We start from the raw sequence: 14,818 nt of genomic DNA, 5'->3' as shown, positions 1-14,818 counted from the left end.
TATCTTTTAAAGTTTTGATCATCAAAATTTAAAATGTATATGTAGCTCAAATGCTAACATAACACCCTGATTACCATGAAAGTAGCAAAAAAAAGTGTTACACAACACCCTAAGATTTTCTAGAGTTGAGTATATGTATGTAAACAAGGCAAAGGTTTATTACTGTATATACTGAGGCATAACTCAACAACACCTGAACCAATTTGGCCAATTATTTTTTTTTTTAATGTTCAATGAAGTTCAAAGATGGTTTTCACGGCGAGAAAAATTGGAATCATTACCGGAAAACCTCTAAAAAGCCTTTTTCTTTTACCCGTACAAACGAATGAATGTTTGTTAGTAACGCTACGAGAACGGCTGCATCAATCTTGATGAAATTTTCAGAGGTTGTTTGTTGTGGATCGTGGGAGATTTAGAAATAAAAATACTTTTCATGAGGAAAAGTCGGAAAATTGGACATTTCCAAAAAGTAAATTATTACCATATACATTTTTTATAAAATTTTTGTTTGTTTTGTTTCTCAATATTTTGATTTGTACATTATTTAAATCGTTCAATTTCGGTCGCCTGCTTTTTATTCCGGCTATTCAAAAGAAAAAATATTGAAATGCGGAATTATGAATCGCGGTTAATCGGCAAGCGATCGTCACAGTACGACTTTTCAAACAACAGCGATGCTTGATGGACTTTGGATATATTTTGTTGATGGGGATGGTGGTTACACCAGATCAAATTGGTGAAATAATTTCTGCGGAAATTCCTGATCCACTTCGGTTTGTATGCCTGACAATAAAATGCACGAAATACTATCCACGTTCTTTTCTTTCGAAAACACAAACTGGAAATGATGGATAACCACTGTATCGGGGTCGCTCACCAGACAAAAGTCTCAAAGCATTCAGGATTCAATTTAGAGGGAATATTGAAGTTGACAACACATGGATCGTATCATTTCGCCATTATTGTCTAATTTACATTCAAAACTCATATAAATTTTGGGTATTGCAATTTGGTGAAATCGATAAAAGGAAGCAACATGGCGGTCTTGAACGATACGGCCGATATGTGAACTGCATTAACGCGCTTTGTAGGATATTTACTTTTGCAATTTATGAACGTTTTCCGACTGTTGTGCGTCTCGCATTTAATTTGGAGGATGGCCAAAGAGTGTATTTGAACCCAAAGAATACATTACAGCCACTGGAGCCGCGCCAGCAATTAAATTAAAATTGACGAGTATTTTCTCAACTTTTATCAGTGATCCGTTTGCGAAACATTGCTCTATTCGGAAATACCTTGAATGCATCGTCGAAGAAATAGTTACGCAGAAAGCAAGGCCAACATGTGGATTGACATCTAGGTATGTGCCTTAGGACGAATTTACACAATCTACCCGAAACACGACGATTGCTTCTACCTTCCTTTGAGCCATTGCGTAGTGTGTGCAACTTTTTGAGAAACAAGCAAGCAATTACAAATGCTCTAACGCGATAATCACTGGAGTCAAACTATGGACGATGCGATAGCTACTTCGAATGCAAATGAAGTTCGCACACTTATCGCCGTGATCACTTTGACATATCATCAAATCCGCGTCAATTATGAGTTACAAACAAAAATGACTTTGCCGAAGACATTTTACATCGTATTCGTTAAAAATTGGAAATGGGTCAATTCCGGTTGATGCACGAGAGATAAACCAAATTAGAGAGATTGACCAAATTATCGTAGCTGCGATTCCTTGAGTGCACTCGCAATTTTGGCTGCCAAAAATAAAGATGTTGTTGACTTAAGGGGTTAGGGGTAGTTAGAGGCACGAAAAAATTACAATTTTCAGTCTTTTTTTTATTAAATCAAAATTTCAAAAAAAAATTTTTTTTAATTTCCAAAGTTATAGTTGTCTGTGTTGACCTTGTTCCAAAAAAAAGGTACTTGCGGTGACAACCATAAAACTTGGAGATTCACCTAAAATCAATCGGACAAAAAAAATAATTTTATAGATAATCATGGAAGAATTTTTTTTCAAAATTAACAAAATGGCGGTCGTATTTTTTTCTAAATTTTTGCATAAAAATCAACAGTTAAATGGCCTTAAAAAATCGAAATTTTTGAAAAGAAATCCTTCCATAAGGCTCGAGTTTATTATGTATTCTAAAAGCTGTATAAATTTCGTTAAAATCTACTGAGCGGTTTTTGAGTTACAGTTGTCACATAGTTTTGAGAAAAGCGCGTTTAAAGTTTGACACTAGCGCTTTGAAATGCCCGAGCTTTCTTTGTTATTTGTCGAATAACTCAAAAACTAATTATCGGATCAACGTGAAATTTTCAGAGAATACTTTTAAGACATTTCACTTAACGAAAATGCAAAAAAATTAATGTTTTGAAAATTCTGACTACCCCTAATCACGCCATCGTCTTGACAATGAAGACGGCGCCGTGAATTATCCAGTGGAATTTCTTAATTTTTTGGAGAGGATTGGCCACCGCATATTTGCGTCTCAAAGTTGAATCTGTCATTATTCTGTTTCGCAATCTTCATGCGCCGAAACTGTGTACCAGACTGATTGTGACGCGGCTATCGAATAAGAGGGGGCAGAATGCTTGATTCTACGAATTCCTTTGAGTTCTAACGATTTGGCATTTTAGTTCAAATTTATTCCGTTTCCAGTGAAAATTGCATTTGAGATGACAGCCAACAGGACACAAGGATAGTCGCATAGTGTGCTCCCACGTAGGACATACCGTCGCTGCAAAAAGGGTTAAATTTGGACTCATCAGAGAAGATTATATTTCGCCAATCAAGTTGATGTTCTTTTGCCCACCGTAAACGGTTTTGACGCATCTTCGAGGTTAAAAGTGTTTTTTGCGGCCCGACGAGCGTTCAAACCAACCTCTTTAAGCCTTCGACGAACAGTTCTTGCTCTAACTTCCGACATCTTCAAATAACTCCAATTTAATGTCCTCAGCAGTTTTGAAGCGATCCCTCAAGCTGATACGTTCTATCACCCGATCTTCTCTAGAACTTGTCTTCTTCTTTGCTCCAGAACCAGTTTTTTTTCCTAAAAGACCTGGTTTTATCGACATTTTTTAGATCTTTATCACTAATTTCCCAAATGGTCCGATTTTCTTTTCGGAAAATGAAAATATTACTTTTTTGCAATTCGGACATTTGTTTTTAAATTTGACATATTTAAGCTTTAATCAGGCATGAGCACGAAATAAACTTTGAAACCCATCTCTCAAGCTGATACGTTCTATAACCCGATCTTCCTTAGAACTTGTCTTCTTCTTTGCTCCAGAGCCAGTTTTTCTCTTAAGAGACCTGGTTTTATTGAAACTTTTTTTTAGAAATTCTCCGAGAAAGACTTGCTGAAGCCATCTCTACCACTTATTTCCCGAATGGTCATATTTTATTTTCCGAAAATCAAAATATAATTTTACTTTTTTGCAATTCGGACATTTTTTTAATAGGCTTATTTAAGTTTTAACCAAGCACGAGCACGAGGTACCATTGAAAAAAAAACTAAAAGTTGTTATAAAACGTGTACGGAGCACTAATTTATGTGAAAGAATAAACCTTTCCGCAAAAAATTACACTTGTCGGTTACAAACGTGCTTTAAATACGAGTACAACCGACGGGTTGCCCAGATTTCATTGTCCGCTACTGTATACATGTATTCCTGCGATTTATCATACAATGGGCAAAGGAAAGAAATCGTTAATAAAATCTCTAAATTTTGCAGTAAAATTGGTGCGGAAAGGCTGCATCAGAATTGATGTAAAAAATGGATAACAAGCATGTCACAACTTACTTTCAGCCGAAATCTCATGCTTCTAAAACCAGTCTTCCAGATTCGGTCCGTAAAATTATTTTGATTATAAAATATATAAATGAAGTACCAATGAAGATATAAGAATAAAACTTTATAGGCATATGTATTTTAAGGTATGGCACCTTTCTGCTAAAAATACCCATAAACGGATTGTGATCTTAGTGTTAATGGCTGGTATTTTATGAAAATTATCAACTAAGCTTGGCTTCCCTCGGTTCCACTATCGCCATTTTCACTTGACGTTGTCATAAGTGACTTCCTATTCATCATCAGTAATCATCTGATTAAAAAATTAATCGATTTTGTTACGTTTGAACAGCGCAGATGGAAATTCAATCCATGATGTGTTTTACACTCTTGCAACCAGTTGCTACATAGTATTATAGTTTTTTTGACCTAACAGTTGTACGTATCACCTAAAACTAATCGAGATAGATGCAGGGTATATATGTATATAATATATATAAATGATCAAAGTAACGAGAAAAGATTAAATCCAATTGATTGTCTATCCGTCCGTTCATGCAAACTGTGACTTGAGTAAAAATTGAGATATCTTGATAAAACTTGACATGTGGATTCCTTAATACAAAAAAAATTCGAGTCCGTAGACGGGCGTAATCAGACCCCTGCCACGCCCACAAACGCCATTAACCGAAAACATATAAAGAGCCAGAACTGAGCATTAAATTAAGATATAAAGTTGTAATTTGGCACAGAGCATCGTAATGGCAAGAGGCAACTGTAGGCAAAATTTTTTGAAAAAAACGGGTGTGGCGACGCGCTTTAAAAACTTTAATGTACATAACTGCTAAATGATTTAAGCTTCAATAAGAAACTCAACCGGCACAAATATTAGAAGAACTCCCACCAACAGTGGGAAAAGGGATGAAATCGGAATATAACCGCGCTCACTTCCAATATAACGGTACTGTTAAAAACTACTAAAAGCGCGATAAATACGCCAGAGACATCAATGTGGCATTATTTTCATATTACAATGTCACAGAACGAAGACGGGCGAAATCGGAGTAGAACGCCTATTTCCCATGTAACACAATTTCACATTCCACTTTCTTATCCATGCCATCTTAATACCAAACATTTTTCAAATCCAACTAAAATGTTCATGCCCTTAGATACCGATTAGTAGGGCCCCAGTACCTATAGCTGACTTTTGATCGAAAATATTGATCAAGGTGTGATACACATATACTATTGAAAATCAAGGATAATCTTTCTTTGATGATGTGTCTTTATGTCAAAAATAGGTTGAATCGGAGCAATACTTACCTTAGCCCCTATATACCTAAGTTAAAGTTTCGAACTTCCGTTAGACTTTGTTCGGCATACATCGAAAAATATGTAAGTTATATCAGTGAAAATGAGAAAGCGTGTTTTAAGCATAACAGTGTGTCTTTGTGTCTAAAATAGATAATAGCCCTGACAGACGAACAGAATTAAAATTTTATGGTGAAAGACGGCAGATTTGTGCATTTAGGCAGCTGATTAAGAAATTTGTTTATTTATTTAAAAAAACAGTGAAATAAAAATGAATAAGAGAAATTATTAATAGAAATTTTGGTATCCCTGCAAAACTAATACGGCTGTGTAAAATGACGTTGAGCAGCACCAAAAGCTCCGTCATAATCCGGAAAGACAATGAAGCAAAACAAATGGGTCTGGCATTGAACGAGGGCAAGACGAATTATCTCCTGTCGTCAAACAAACAGTCATCACACTTGCGACTTTGTTGACAGTCACAATTGTGACGTCTTAGATAATTTCGTCTATCTTGGAACCAGCGTAAACACCACCAGCAATGTCAGCGTCTAAATCCAATAAAGGATAACTCTTTCCAATAGGTGCTACTTCGGACTGTGTAGGCAATTGAGAAGCAAAGTCCTCTCTTGACGAACAAAAACCAAAATCTATAAGTCACTCATAATTCCCGTCCTGCTATATGGTGCAGAGGCTTGGACGATGACAACAACTGATGAGTTGACGTTGCGAGTTTTCGAGAGAAAAGTTCGGAGAATTAAAAGATAGCGACTACGCTGGCTAGGTCATGTCTTGAGAATGGACGAAAATACTCCAACTCTGAAAGTATTCGACGCTGTACCCGCCCGGGGAAGCAGAGGAAGAGGAAGACCTCCACTCCGTCGTACGGACCAGATGGAGAAGGGCCTGGCTACTCTTAGAATATCTAATTGGCGCCACGTAGCGAAAAGAAGAAACGACTGGCGCGCTGTTGTTAACTCGGCTATAATCGCGTAAGCGGTGTCGACCACAATTAAGAAGAAGAAAAATAATTGATTGTAATGCGAAAAAAGTGTGCAAAAAAGTTAAGAATACTGGAAAAATGGATAACAAACTGTGCGTTGTTTATTTTTTGTCATCTAAAAATATTCAAATTTGCACATAATTAATTTAGCAATATAAAACTGCTTACCCCTGATGCTGTAAACGCAAAGCAGGCGGAAGACTTCAAGCGAAATCTGTCAAAAAATAGCAAAAATCGGCCATTTTTGAGCAGTGTTGCCTACTCAAATTTGGTAAATTTAGCTAAATGCACGAAATTTTTGCGCATTACAAACTTGCATTAACATGCGTCAAATGCGCAAGTAAATGTAAATTAAGCCCGCTAATGCAAATTTCCGCTGCCTTCTGTAAGGGCTGTAAATTTGAGCGAAAACGTGACCCATCTCCTATATAACAAATATCATAATTTTCGAACATCCAGCTGGCTTTGCTCTATGCGATTGGCTTTTTAGTATGTGACTGGTTAATAATATGTGGCATTGGAAAAATAGATAATGTATATATAATATAAAATTGCTTGGATTTCTATTCTCTGGCTCAGTTGCAAGAGTATAAAATGTTCGGTTGCTTACGTGTTTTTTACTAACTAGTGCGACACTCATAAACCGAACTTGTGCTTGTACCGAGCCTTGTTTATAGAAAATGGTTCCAACGTACTTTTGTGCAATGACCAATCGAAAAAGTAATTACATGACGGTCGAACTATAATATATGGCGTATAAAAAAAAATTTTAAGTACGAAATCTTAACAGAATATAACGTAACCCACAACTACAACACAGTTTTTAACATCTTTGTAATTTTGGAAGAATATACTTTTGAGTTACTATTATTACTATTTTATAAGGCTACTAATGTTAGAATACATACCTATGCTAAAATATACAAGATGCATAATTATCGCCTATCAATCACAAGCAACTGAGTGATTATTTGCTATAAGACTGCGACTATGTGTGTTTAAAAATTATGTATTTATATGCCAAATATTTTCTTTATTTGCGAACGTCTGCAATTTAATGTTCTATCTACGAAATCTCAATGCATGAAGGTTTGTGTTACTTTATACACCTAGATACGATTACTCCACCTTCCGCATATGTTATATGCATTCCCTGCCCGCTAACCTTCAAAACTTTTCACCAGTTTGTAATACTGGTGTAATTTGTTTGGGGTATGGGTTTCCGTTTGTGGCCCGGCAAAGAATTGATTTCTTCTAAATGACAATAAAAATGTAAGCTGCACAACCTTTGAATAATCCGCAGTAAATGAAAATACGAATTTACACTATTAATGAGTGCATTCTGGTATATGTTGGAATTCCGTCAATCATTTCAATTTCTGGCGTTTAAACGGTGACTTGAATTTAATCAATTAATTAGAGATTGATACGTATATTATAACTGAATCAAATAGACATCCAATGCATCAACGCTGATTGTTATGCTGGAAAAAGTAAAATAAAAATTTCATGAATGCAAATTTATAAAAAAAAACACGAAATTTTGTCGAATTATCTTTGCCTTTTAATCGACTTTTTCTTTTGATATTTTCTCATTCGCATTTATTCAATAGATCGAGAAATCAGATGGCAAGTTGTGCTTGTTTGTGAAACTCTAAATTGTTTAAGAGAGAAATATTCCATAAATATACGTTGGTGTTAACATGTGTAATTTTGTTAAAATTATTGGGAAATTTTTTCTCTATGCATTAACACCAATGCACATTTTCGGGCTATTTTTTGTTTACCTAAATGTGATGAAAAAAAGTTTCTGTCATTTCTTGATTTATTTGAATGAGTGCGAAGGAGAAAACATAATTGTCAATAGTGCCAAAAGAAAACCCCAAAAAGGGTAATAAAAAAACGATTGAAAGACGCATGTCATTCGTGATCGCACCATTGTAAAGGAGGCTCGTGCAACAAGAATGTAAGTAAGTGAATTTTATGTGATTTTTTTTTAATAATAATTACTTTATTTGTTTTTATAGCATTGGAAATCAAAATGAACTGGAAATAGCAGCTGCAGCGATATCATAAGTATGTGAAAAAAGTGTGTGTACTTTGAAATTGGACTGCGCAGTCCATTATAGTACGCAAAAATAAATACATACATATGTATGTATTATACATATGTATTTTATGCGTTTAATCCGGCCTGCACAATCCAATACCTATAACATGTGAAAACAAATGTTTCTTTTATATTTTAAATGATCAAATAATATTTATCTTTTTTTTCAGAGTAAATTCTATTTGTATTTAATATATTTTATTTTTTCAGATAATATTAATCTTTTCTTTCAGATATTGTTATACNATATTACAAATTAAATGTAATTATTATTTATTTTTAGGTTTTAATAACCTTTATTTTATTTTCAGGTACTTGTCTTTTATAATATTTTTTAGATGAAATTACTTTTTTAAATCAAATATATTTTTATTTACACATTGTTAGCGTTAATATATTTAATTACAATAAATTGCAATTTTATGTAAAGATGTATTAAAAATAATAAAATTAATAATTAAACAATTTTGTTTGAAATTTTAAGAAATTTTGAAAGTAGGGATCAAAGGCATCAGCCGTCGATTGGGGATATTAGAGCAGGACAGATATACGTTTTTATATGACACTGCTGGATGAGCGCAACAGAGATGTATGATCACATGTATAAGTACGTGTGAGGGCAAAAGTGAGCAGAACCTTCACGCGGCCTATGGCAAACTGCTCACTGATTCCCTGGTTTTTTACACGCTCATGGTTGGCAGGGTAGTAATATATGTATTTACACATACTTATATGCGTAAAAATGTTCATATAATGTAACATATTACTCACTTCATCTTGTTTTGCAGGCAACTTAATTACCATCATTGCATTATTGAAATGCCCCAAGATAAGAGTACATGCCACCACAGCATTTATTTTGTCGCTGAGTGTGTCTGATCTATTATTTTGCTTATTCAGCCTGCCATTGACTGCTGTGAGATTTTATGAAGAAGTAAGTAACATCAATTTTACTAGTGACGCAACTGGTTTTCGTTAAATTTCTAAGATACTGTAAGTTTTGATTATTGAATCCTTATGTATACAGTGCTTGGCAGTGTATAATTTCCGTAATTTTTAAGTTGTATTTATTTCTCATTTTCACTTTTTTTAGAAATGGACTTTCGGAGAACCCCTTTGCAAAACATTTCCAGTCATTTTTTATGGAAATGTGGCCGTATCTCTTTTAAGCATGGTGGGAATAACATTAAATAGGTAGCGTTATGATTAAATAAATAACATAATTTAATTGGAACATTCAAAATTTCATATTACATAAATCAAATTTTTCCAACTTTATTCATGGCAATGAAATCACTACTAGATTATCGCTATTTACTTGAAAGATACTAACCATTCTGCCATATTTCTCTCACTTTTAATTTCTTTGTAAAAAATATTTGAGAATCATTTAAAATTTAAATTTATTTTTAGAATAGAGGGACAGAAAATAAGTTATAAAAGTATATAATTATGACGAAATGGGCAAAAATTCTTCAATTCTTATTGTTATTAAATATTATTTAGTGAGGAATAAATAAAAGTTTTCTAATAAATCTTATTTTGCAAGCGAAAATATAACGATTATTTTGCGAGGAAAAAATATAAATTGAAAACTAATTATTAAACTTGATTTTTTCCCCATTTCCTCATATCTGTTAATATATTATAAAATATAGTTTAGTCACCTGGATTATTTTGTTCTAATTGCTATACATTTTGTATGTTTTATTACTTTGCAGATACATACTGATCGCATTCCATTCTATATACGTGCAAATATATAAACGCAAATATATACTGCTCCAACTTTTTTTTATCTGGTCAACTTCATTTCTTTTGCTCGTAAGTCATAAAATATTTCTTACTTTTGTAATAAGACTTTATTTATATGGTCTTATTTATTTGGCTGTTTTAGTTTCATATGCCCATGTAATACTGTGGGCAAAAATAGTAAGACTTTTTAATTTTAGTTTCGTGCAAAAACTCATTCCTCGAAATATTTTTTTCCTTGGTTGGTACGACTGTTAGTAACATCTACGCCAAATGTCACATCAAAATAATAATTTGTGTTTAGTATACGCTTGTCCTTCTGAAGTACATAAAGTGCACTAGGCGAATTTTACGATGAGTGAATTTATTCAACAAAGAAGTTCAAATTGCGTAAAGAATGCAAAATCGTCAGGAAATAACGGGACCAGTCCAATGTTGTCGTAGTGAATATTGGTTACTTGTTGTTTCTTTCGTATAAAATGGGGAAAACTTTATATACCATCTCACGATTTCAGGGTTAAAATTGGTATGGTTGGATAGAGCTGATGCCCCAGATTACGAATATATATAATTATAGCCGCCGATATAGTTTTCGAGATATTTGCATTTAAAGTTGAAAATGCACCTCAGCAGACCTCTCATTGCCGGGACATATCTCCAGCCTAAGTTCGTCACTCCCATCCTCTACCATCCCAAGAACCCAGTGGCCTTCGAATCTCCGCCCAAAAATAAGAAAAGATATAATACGTAAAAAAAAACAATATTGAATTTATTATAACCTTTGTTATATTTCCTCTTTCCAAATTTGCTCTCATCTATTTGAACAGTTTTACCAGGACCGCCAATTTTACCTACCGTTACCTGATGATCAACCTGGTATAATAATACGGCTTCGCAGCAGTAATTATACCAGTCACATATGGTACCGCTAGATAAAACTGTTCTTTCTCACCTCCGCATACGACCAGTGGGATGCATATGAATACATTAAATAAAACACCTGAGGGAGTGGTTATCAAACCAGATAAAGTAAAGACATAGAGAAGGTGGAAATTGAATTCTGTATGATGTTCATTTGGAGAAATATATGTAAAACGACTGATTTTACGCGAGAATGAATAAAGAGAAATAATTTGAAGCAAAAATATACAAAGTCACATACGCGTGGTTATTTTGTATCATATGAACCATTTTTTCCGAGAAGCCACATAGGTACATATGTCCAAACATTCATAAGGAAATAACAAGTGCCGCACGTATTTTTCCGCATCTCCATTGTAACGGACAACTAATGGCCGAAGCTTACGTTTGGTCAAAGAGTCTATGGATCGAAGCACTGTCGCAACGACAAAGTCTCACAATATTGTGTTGTTGGTAGAAAATACGAGCTGCGCAGATTTTTGCGAGCCACAGCAAAATATTTTAGATTTGACAAATGTTTTAAATCGACTAGAACTATGTCGCCAGTTTTGTCACTCTTTTGTGGGTTTTATGAATTTGCGAGGTTGTCAGTTTTTCTTCCAGAGGAACATCAGAAAGTTGTCGGATTTATGATCTTTTGCTGTTACCATCGTCGCGAAAAAACACTTGTAGGCAAAATCATGCTACGGAGTTTGTTATTATGAAATGGACATGTTGACTTGCGATGCTTTTGCTATTTGAGACAATTGTTGTTTTTGTAGAATAATGTTTAAATTTTTTTTGGTGACATATTCACATGTGAACACATATGTATCCTTTTATTTATTTATTTAAAAGAGAACTAATTATAAATAATTAATCCACTTGTAAGAATCAGCACTGGCTGCCAGGGCGTTCGGCTCTTAATACTAAGATTATGATGAAAAGAAAATACTTAGTAAGGTTATTTAGTTGTATGCGATGTTATATGTCTTTGATGTTACACAGTTTAAGAAATTTATTAATGGCACTGATGTTATCGCTGTTTGTTGTTTTGAGAAGGTCGGAAGGTCTCTTATTCCCAAAGGTTGATTTCCTTAGTAAAAGCAGTGCAGGACATTCGTCGATAAGGTGAATGACTGATTGGGTGGGAGCGTTGCAATGGTGACAGCTTGGTTGATCGGTACCGTTAAGAATATGGCTGTGAGTTCTTGTAGTGTGGCCTATTCTAAGACGAGTGAACGTCTTGATGTTGTGGCATGAGCAGTCCGATGGGTAGATAGGTTTGATCTCTGTAGTGATGTTGGTAGCTAGTCCAATCTCGGAGATGTATATGATGGCAGTATTTTTTTTATATGTTCTTTGATGTCTTTAGTAGTAAAGTGGGGAAAGAACATCAACGGCTCTCTACTACCTTCTTTTGCATGTTTATCTGCTATCTCATTGCCTTTTATACCAGCATGCCCTGGTACCCACATTATTTTTATGCTGTTTTCATGATGGAAGAGTTTGTCGCGTATATTCTGTATTACCCATGAATTATATGTATCCCTTATATGCTTGTGCTTATTTGTTCGACAATATAATATATAAAAATATATCTACATATACATATGAACGTATGAACGTTCAGATCAATGCGCCCACATGTAATATATTGATAAATGATAAAATCTTGATTTGAATGTTTCAAAGCACATATGCGTTTTTTTTAGAGGGGTAATCTTTGAAAGATACCTTTCCGGACGGTATGCACGATTCGTATTGGCCGCTGAAGCGGAGACCAATACGCCTACGTACTAAACCCTTAACTCCATTGTTTTTACTTGTTTAGTTGCCCCACGGAACTGCCGTTAAGCATTACATCGGGAGGCCAAGCTTAGCCATTCGGCTGATCAGTCACGCCATTCTGGCCTACTCCTCATTCATCCTTCTGATTTCTGTGCGTTGCCACTCTTTTCTTCTTAGCTCTTTCAGAACTATGCCATACCACTCTCTCACACTATCAGACTTTTCAGTCATGAATCGCACTATGTTGTCCGCTGTCACTCGTTCCGGTCTCAGTTTCTGTCGATAATCTCTCTCTTTTTCATACCGTCGACAGAAAAAGAAGATGTGCAGCGCGTTTTCTCCGCTCCTGTCGCAGAAGGAACAATTCGTCCCGTTCATACTTATAGAGATGCTCCCTAAAACACCTGTGCCCCGTCAGAAACTGCGCCAGGTAGAAATTTGTTTCTCCATGTTTCCTATCTATCACGCTTCTAATTACTCTGTGCGTACATCTCCCCGTCGTAGCTGCATCCCATCGTGTATGCCACTCATCGAAGCTTGTTTGCCTCTCATCCTTCGGATCTTCCTCCGTTAGTCGCACATGTGACTCTAATGGCACTGAGCCGCATTGCAGACTTCGCTTTCCTAGCACACGCCTTTTGCTGTAGTGATGGTCCCCATATGGGCGCTGCGTACATGAGAATTGATTGACTCACCAATAGCGTACRCCTATTTTTTCTTGATCCACCAATGTTGGCCATTATTCTTGCAAGGGCGGCCGTTGCACGTGCTGCTTTCTCACATGCCTTTTCGATGTGGCCCTTGTAGCTGAGTCTATTGTCTATCTTCTTCTTCTTCTTAATTGGCGTAGACAGCGCTTACGCGATTATAGCCGAGCCAGCGCGCCAGTCGTTTCTTCTTTTCGCTAGGTGGCGCCAATTGGATATTCCAAGCGTAGCCAGGTCCTTCTCCATCTGGTCCTTCCAACGGAGTARAGGTCTTCCTCTTCCTTTGCTTCCCCAGGCGGGTACAGCGTCGAATACTTTCAGAGCTGGAGTGTTTCCGTCCATTCGGACAACATGACCTAGCCAGCGTAGCCGCTGCTTTTTAATTCGCTGAACTATATCAATGTCGTCATATGTCTTATACAGCTCCTCGTTCAATCGAATCATTTGATCGCCGTCGCTGCATGATTACAGAGGTTTTGAAGTTGGCTAAGTTCTTTTGCCACTGCCGTTATGGCAATATTATCCGCGTACCCGATAATCTGCATCTGCTTACTCAGTACCCCGTCATACAACACATTCCACAATAATGGGCCAAGCACAGAGCCTTGCGAAAACCGCATACCTTTTTTTCCGTCATTCGTATCGTACAGTAACATCCGGTAAGACAGGTTAACCAAGTAAGCCGAGGTTTCTTTACGTTCTAGTGCACTTATAATATGCGGCCAATATGCCGAGTTAAACGTGTTTTTAACGTCAAACGTGACTACTGAGCAGTATTCCTTTGTACCATACAGCCATCTGGTACCCTCTATTGCCATGTTGGCTATGCAGGTAAGCTTCTTCATCGCATCAGTGGTTGATCTCTGCTTAAGGAATGCATACTGGTTATCGGACAGACCTTTCTTATCTTCTCTTTCTCAATGCTGCTCTAATCGTGCACAGATTATCCGCTCTAGTATGTTGCCCATCGTATCCAACATGCAGAGTGGTTGATATGAGCTAGGCTCTCTGTCTGGTTTATTTGGTTTCTGCAACAAGACCAGTCTCTGCTTTTTCCAGGTTTTTGGGAATACATCTTTTTATAAACACCGCGTAAACAATTTTGTGAAAGGTATCGTATTGAGCTTAATGCAATCTATAAGGCCTTATTAAGAATACCATCCACACCTGGTGCTTTTATATTGCCAACTCTCTGCTCTTTCTATAACCTCCACGTCAGTGACTATTGTATCTTCAGTTTCAGCAGGTTCTTGCATGCCAGCCTTTCGGTTCTCTGGGGGCTGTGCGGGGAATAAAGTCTCCACCACGGTTTTCAGTAGTGCTGGGCGCGTTCGTGCTTGTCCTTTGCTACCTCTTATTTTCTTCATTACCAGCTTGTAGGCATTACCCCATGTGTTTTCATCGATTTTTACGCAAAGTTCTTTAAAACATCAAGATTTA

The 14,818-nt window shown here is 36.0% G+C and overlaps 1 protein-coding gene across 2 annotated transcripts in view; it reads left to right on the top strand.

Annotated features, from left to right (window-relative positions):
• LOC108973171 (protein trapped in endoderm-1) overlaps positions 1 to 14,818 on the top strand; it is an 80,489-nt gene that overhangs the window by 55,815 nt on the left and 9,856 nt on the right. For both annotated transcript variants that reach the window (XM_018940237.1, XM_018940238.1), the window contains 3 exons: positions 9,017 to 9,162; positions 9,322 to 9,422; positions 9,950 to 10,052. In XM_018940237.1, the coding sequence (XP_018795782.1) occupies positions 9,017 to 9,162; positions 9,322 to 9,422; positions 9,950 to 10,052 (350 nt within the window). The remainder of the gene's footprint in view (positions 1 to 9,016; positions 9,163 to 9,321; positions 9,423 to 9,949; positions 10,053 to 14,818) is intronic.

This window comes from Bactrocera latifrons, unplaced genomic scaffold (genome assembly GCF_001853355.1).
Source record: "Bactrocera latifrons isolate USDA-ARS-PBARC rearing strain unplaced genomic scaffold, ASM185335v1 scaffold_464, whole genome shotgun sequence".
Lineage (NCBI taxonomy): Eukaryota > Metazoa > Arthropoda > Insecta > Diptera > Tephritidae > Bactrocera > Bactrocera latifrons.
The sequence above is the reverse complement of the archived record's forward strand: the minus strand, read 5'-3'. Positions and strand labels throughout refer to the sequence as shown.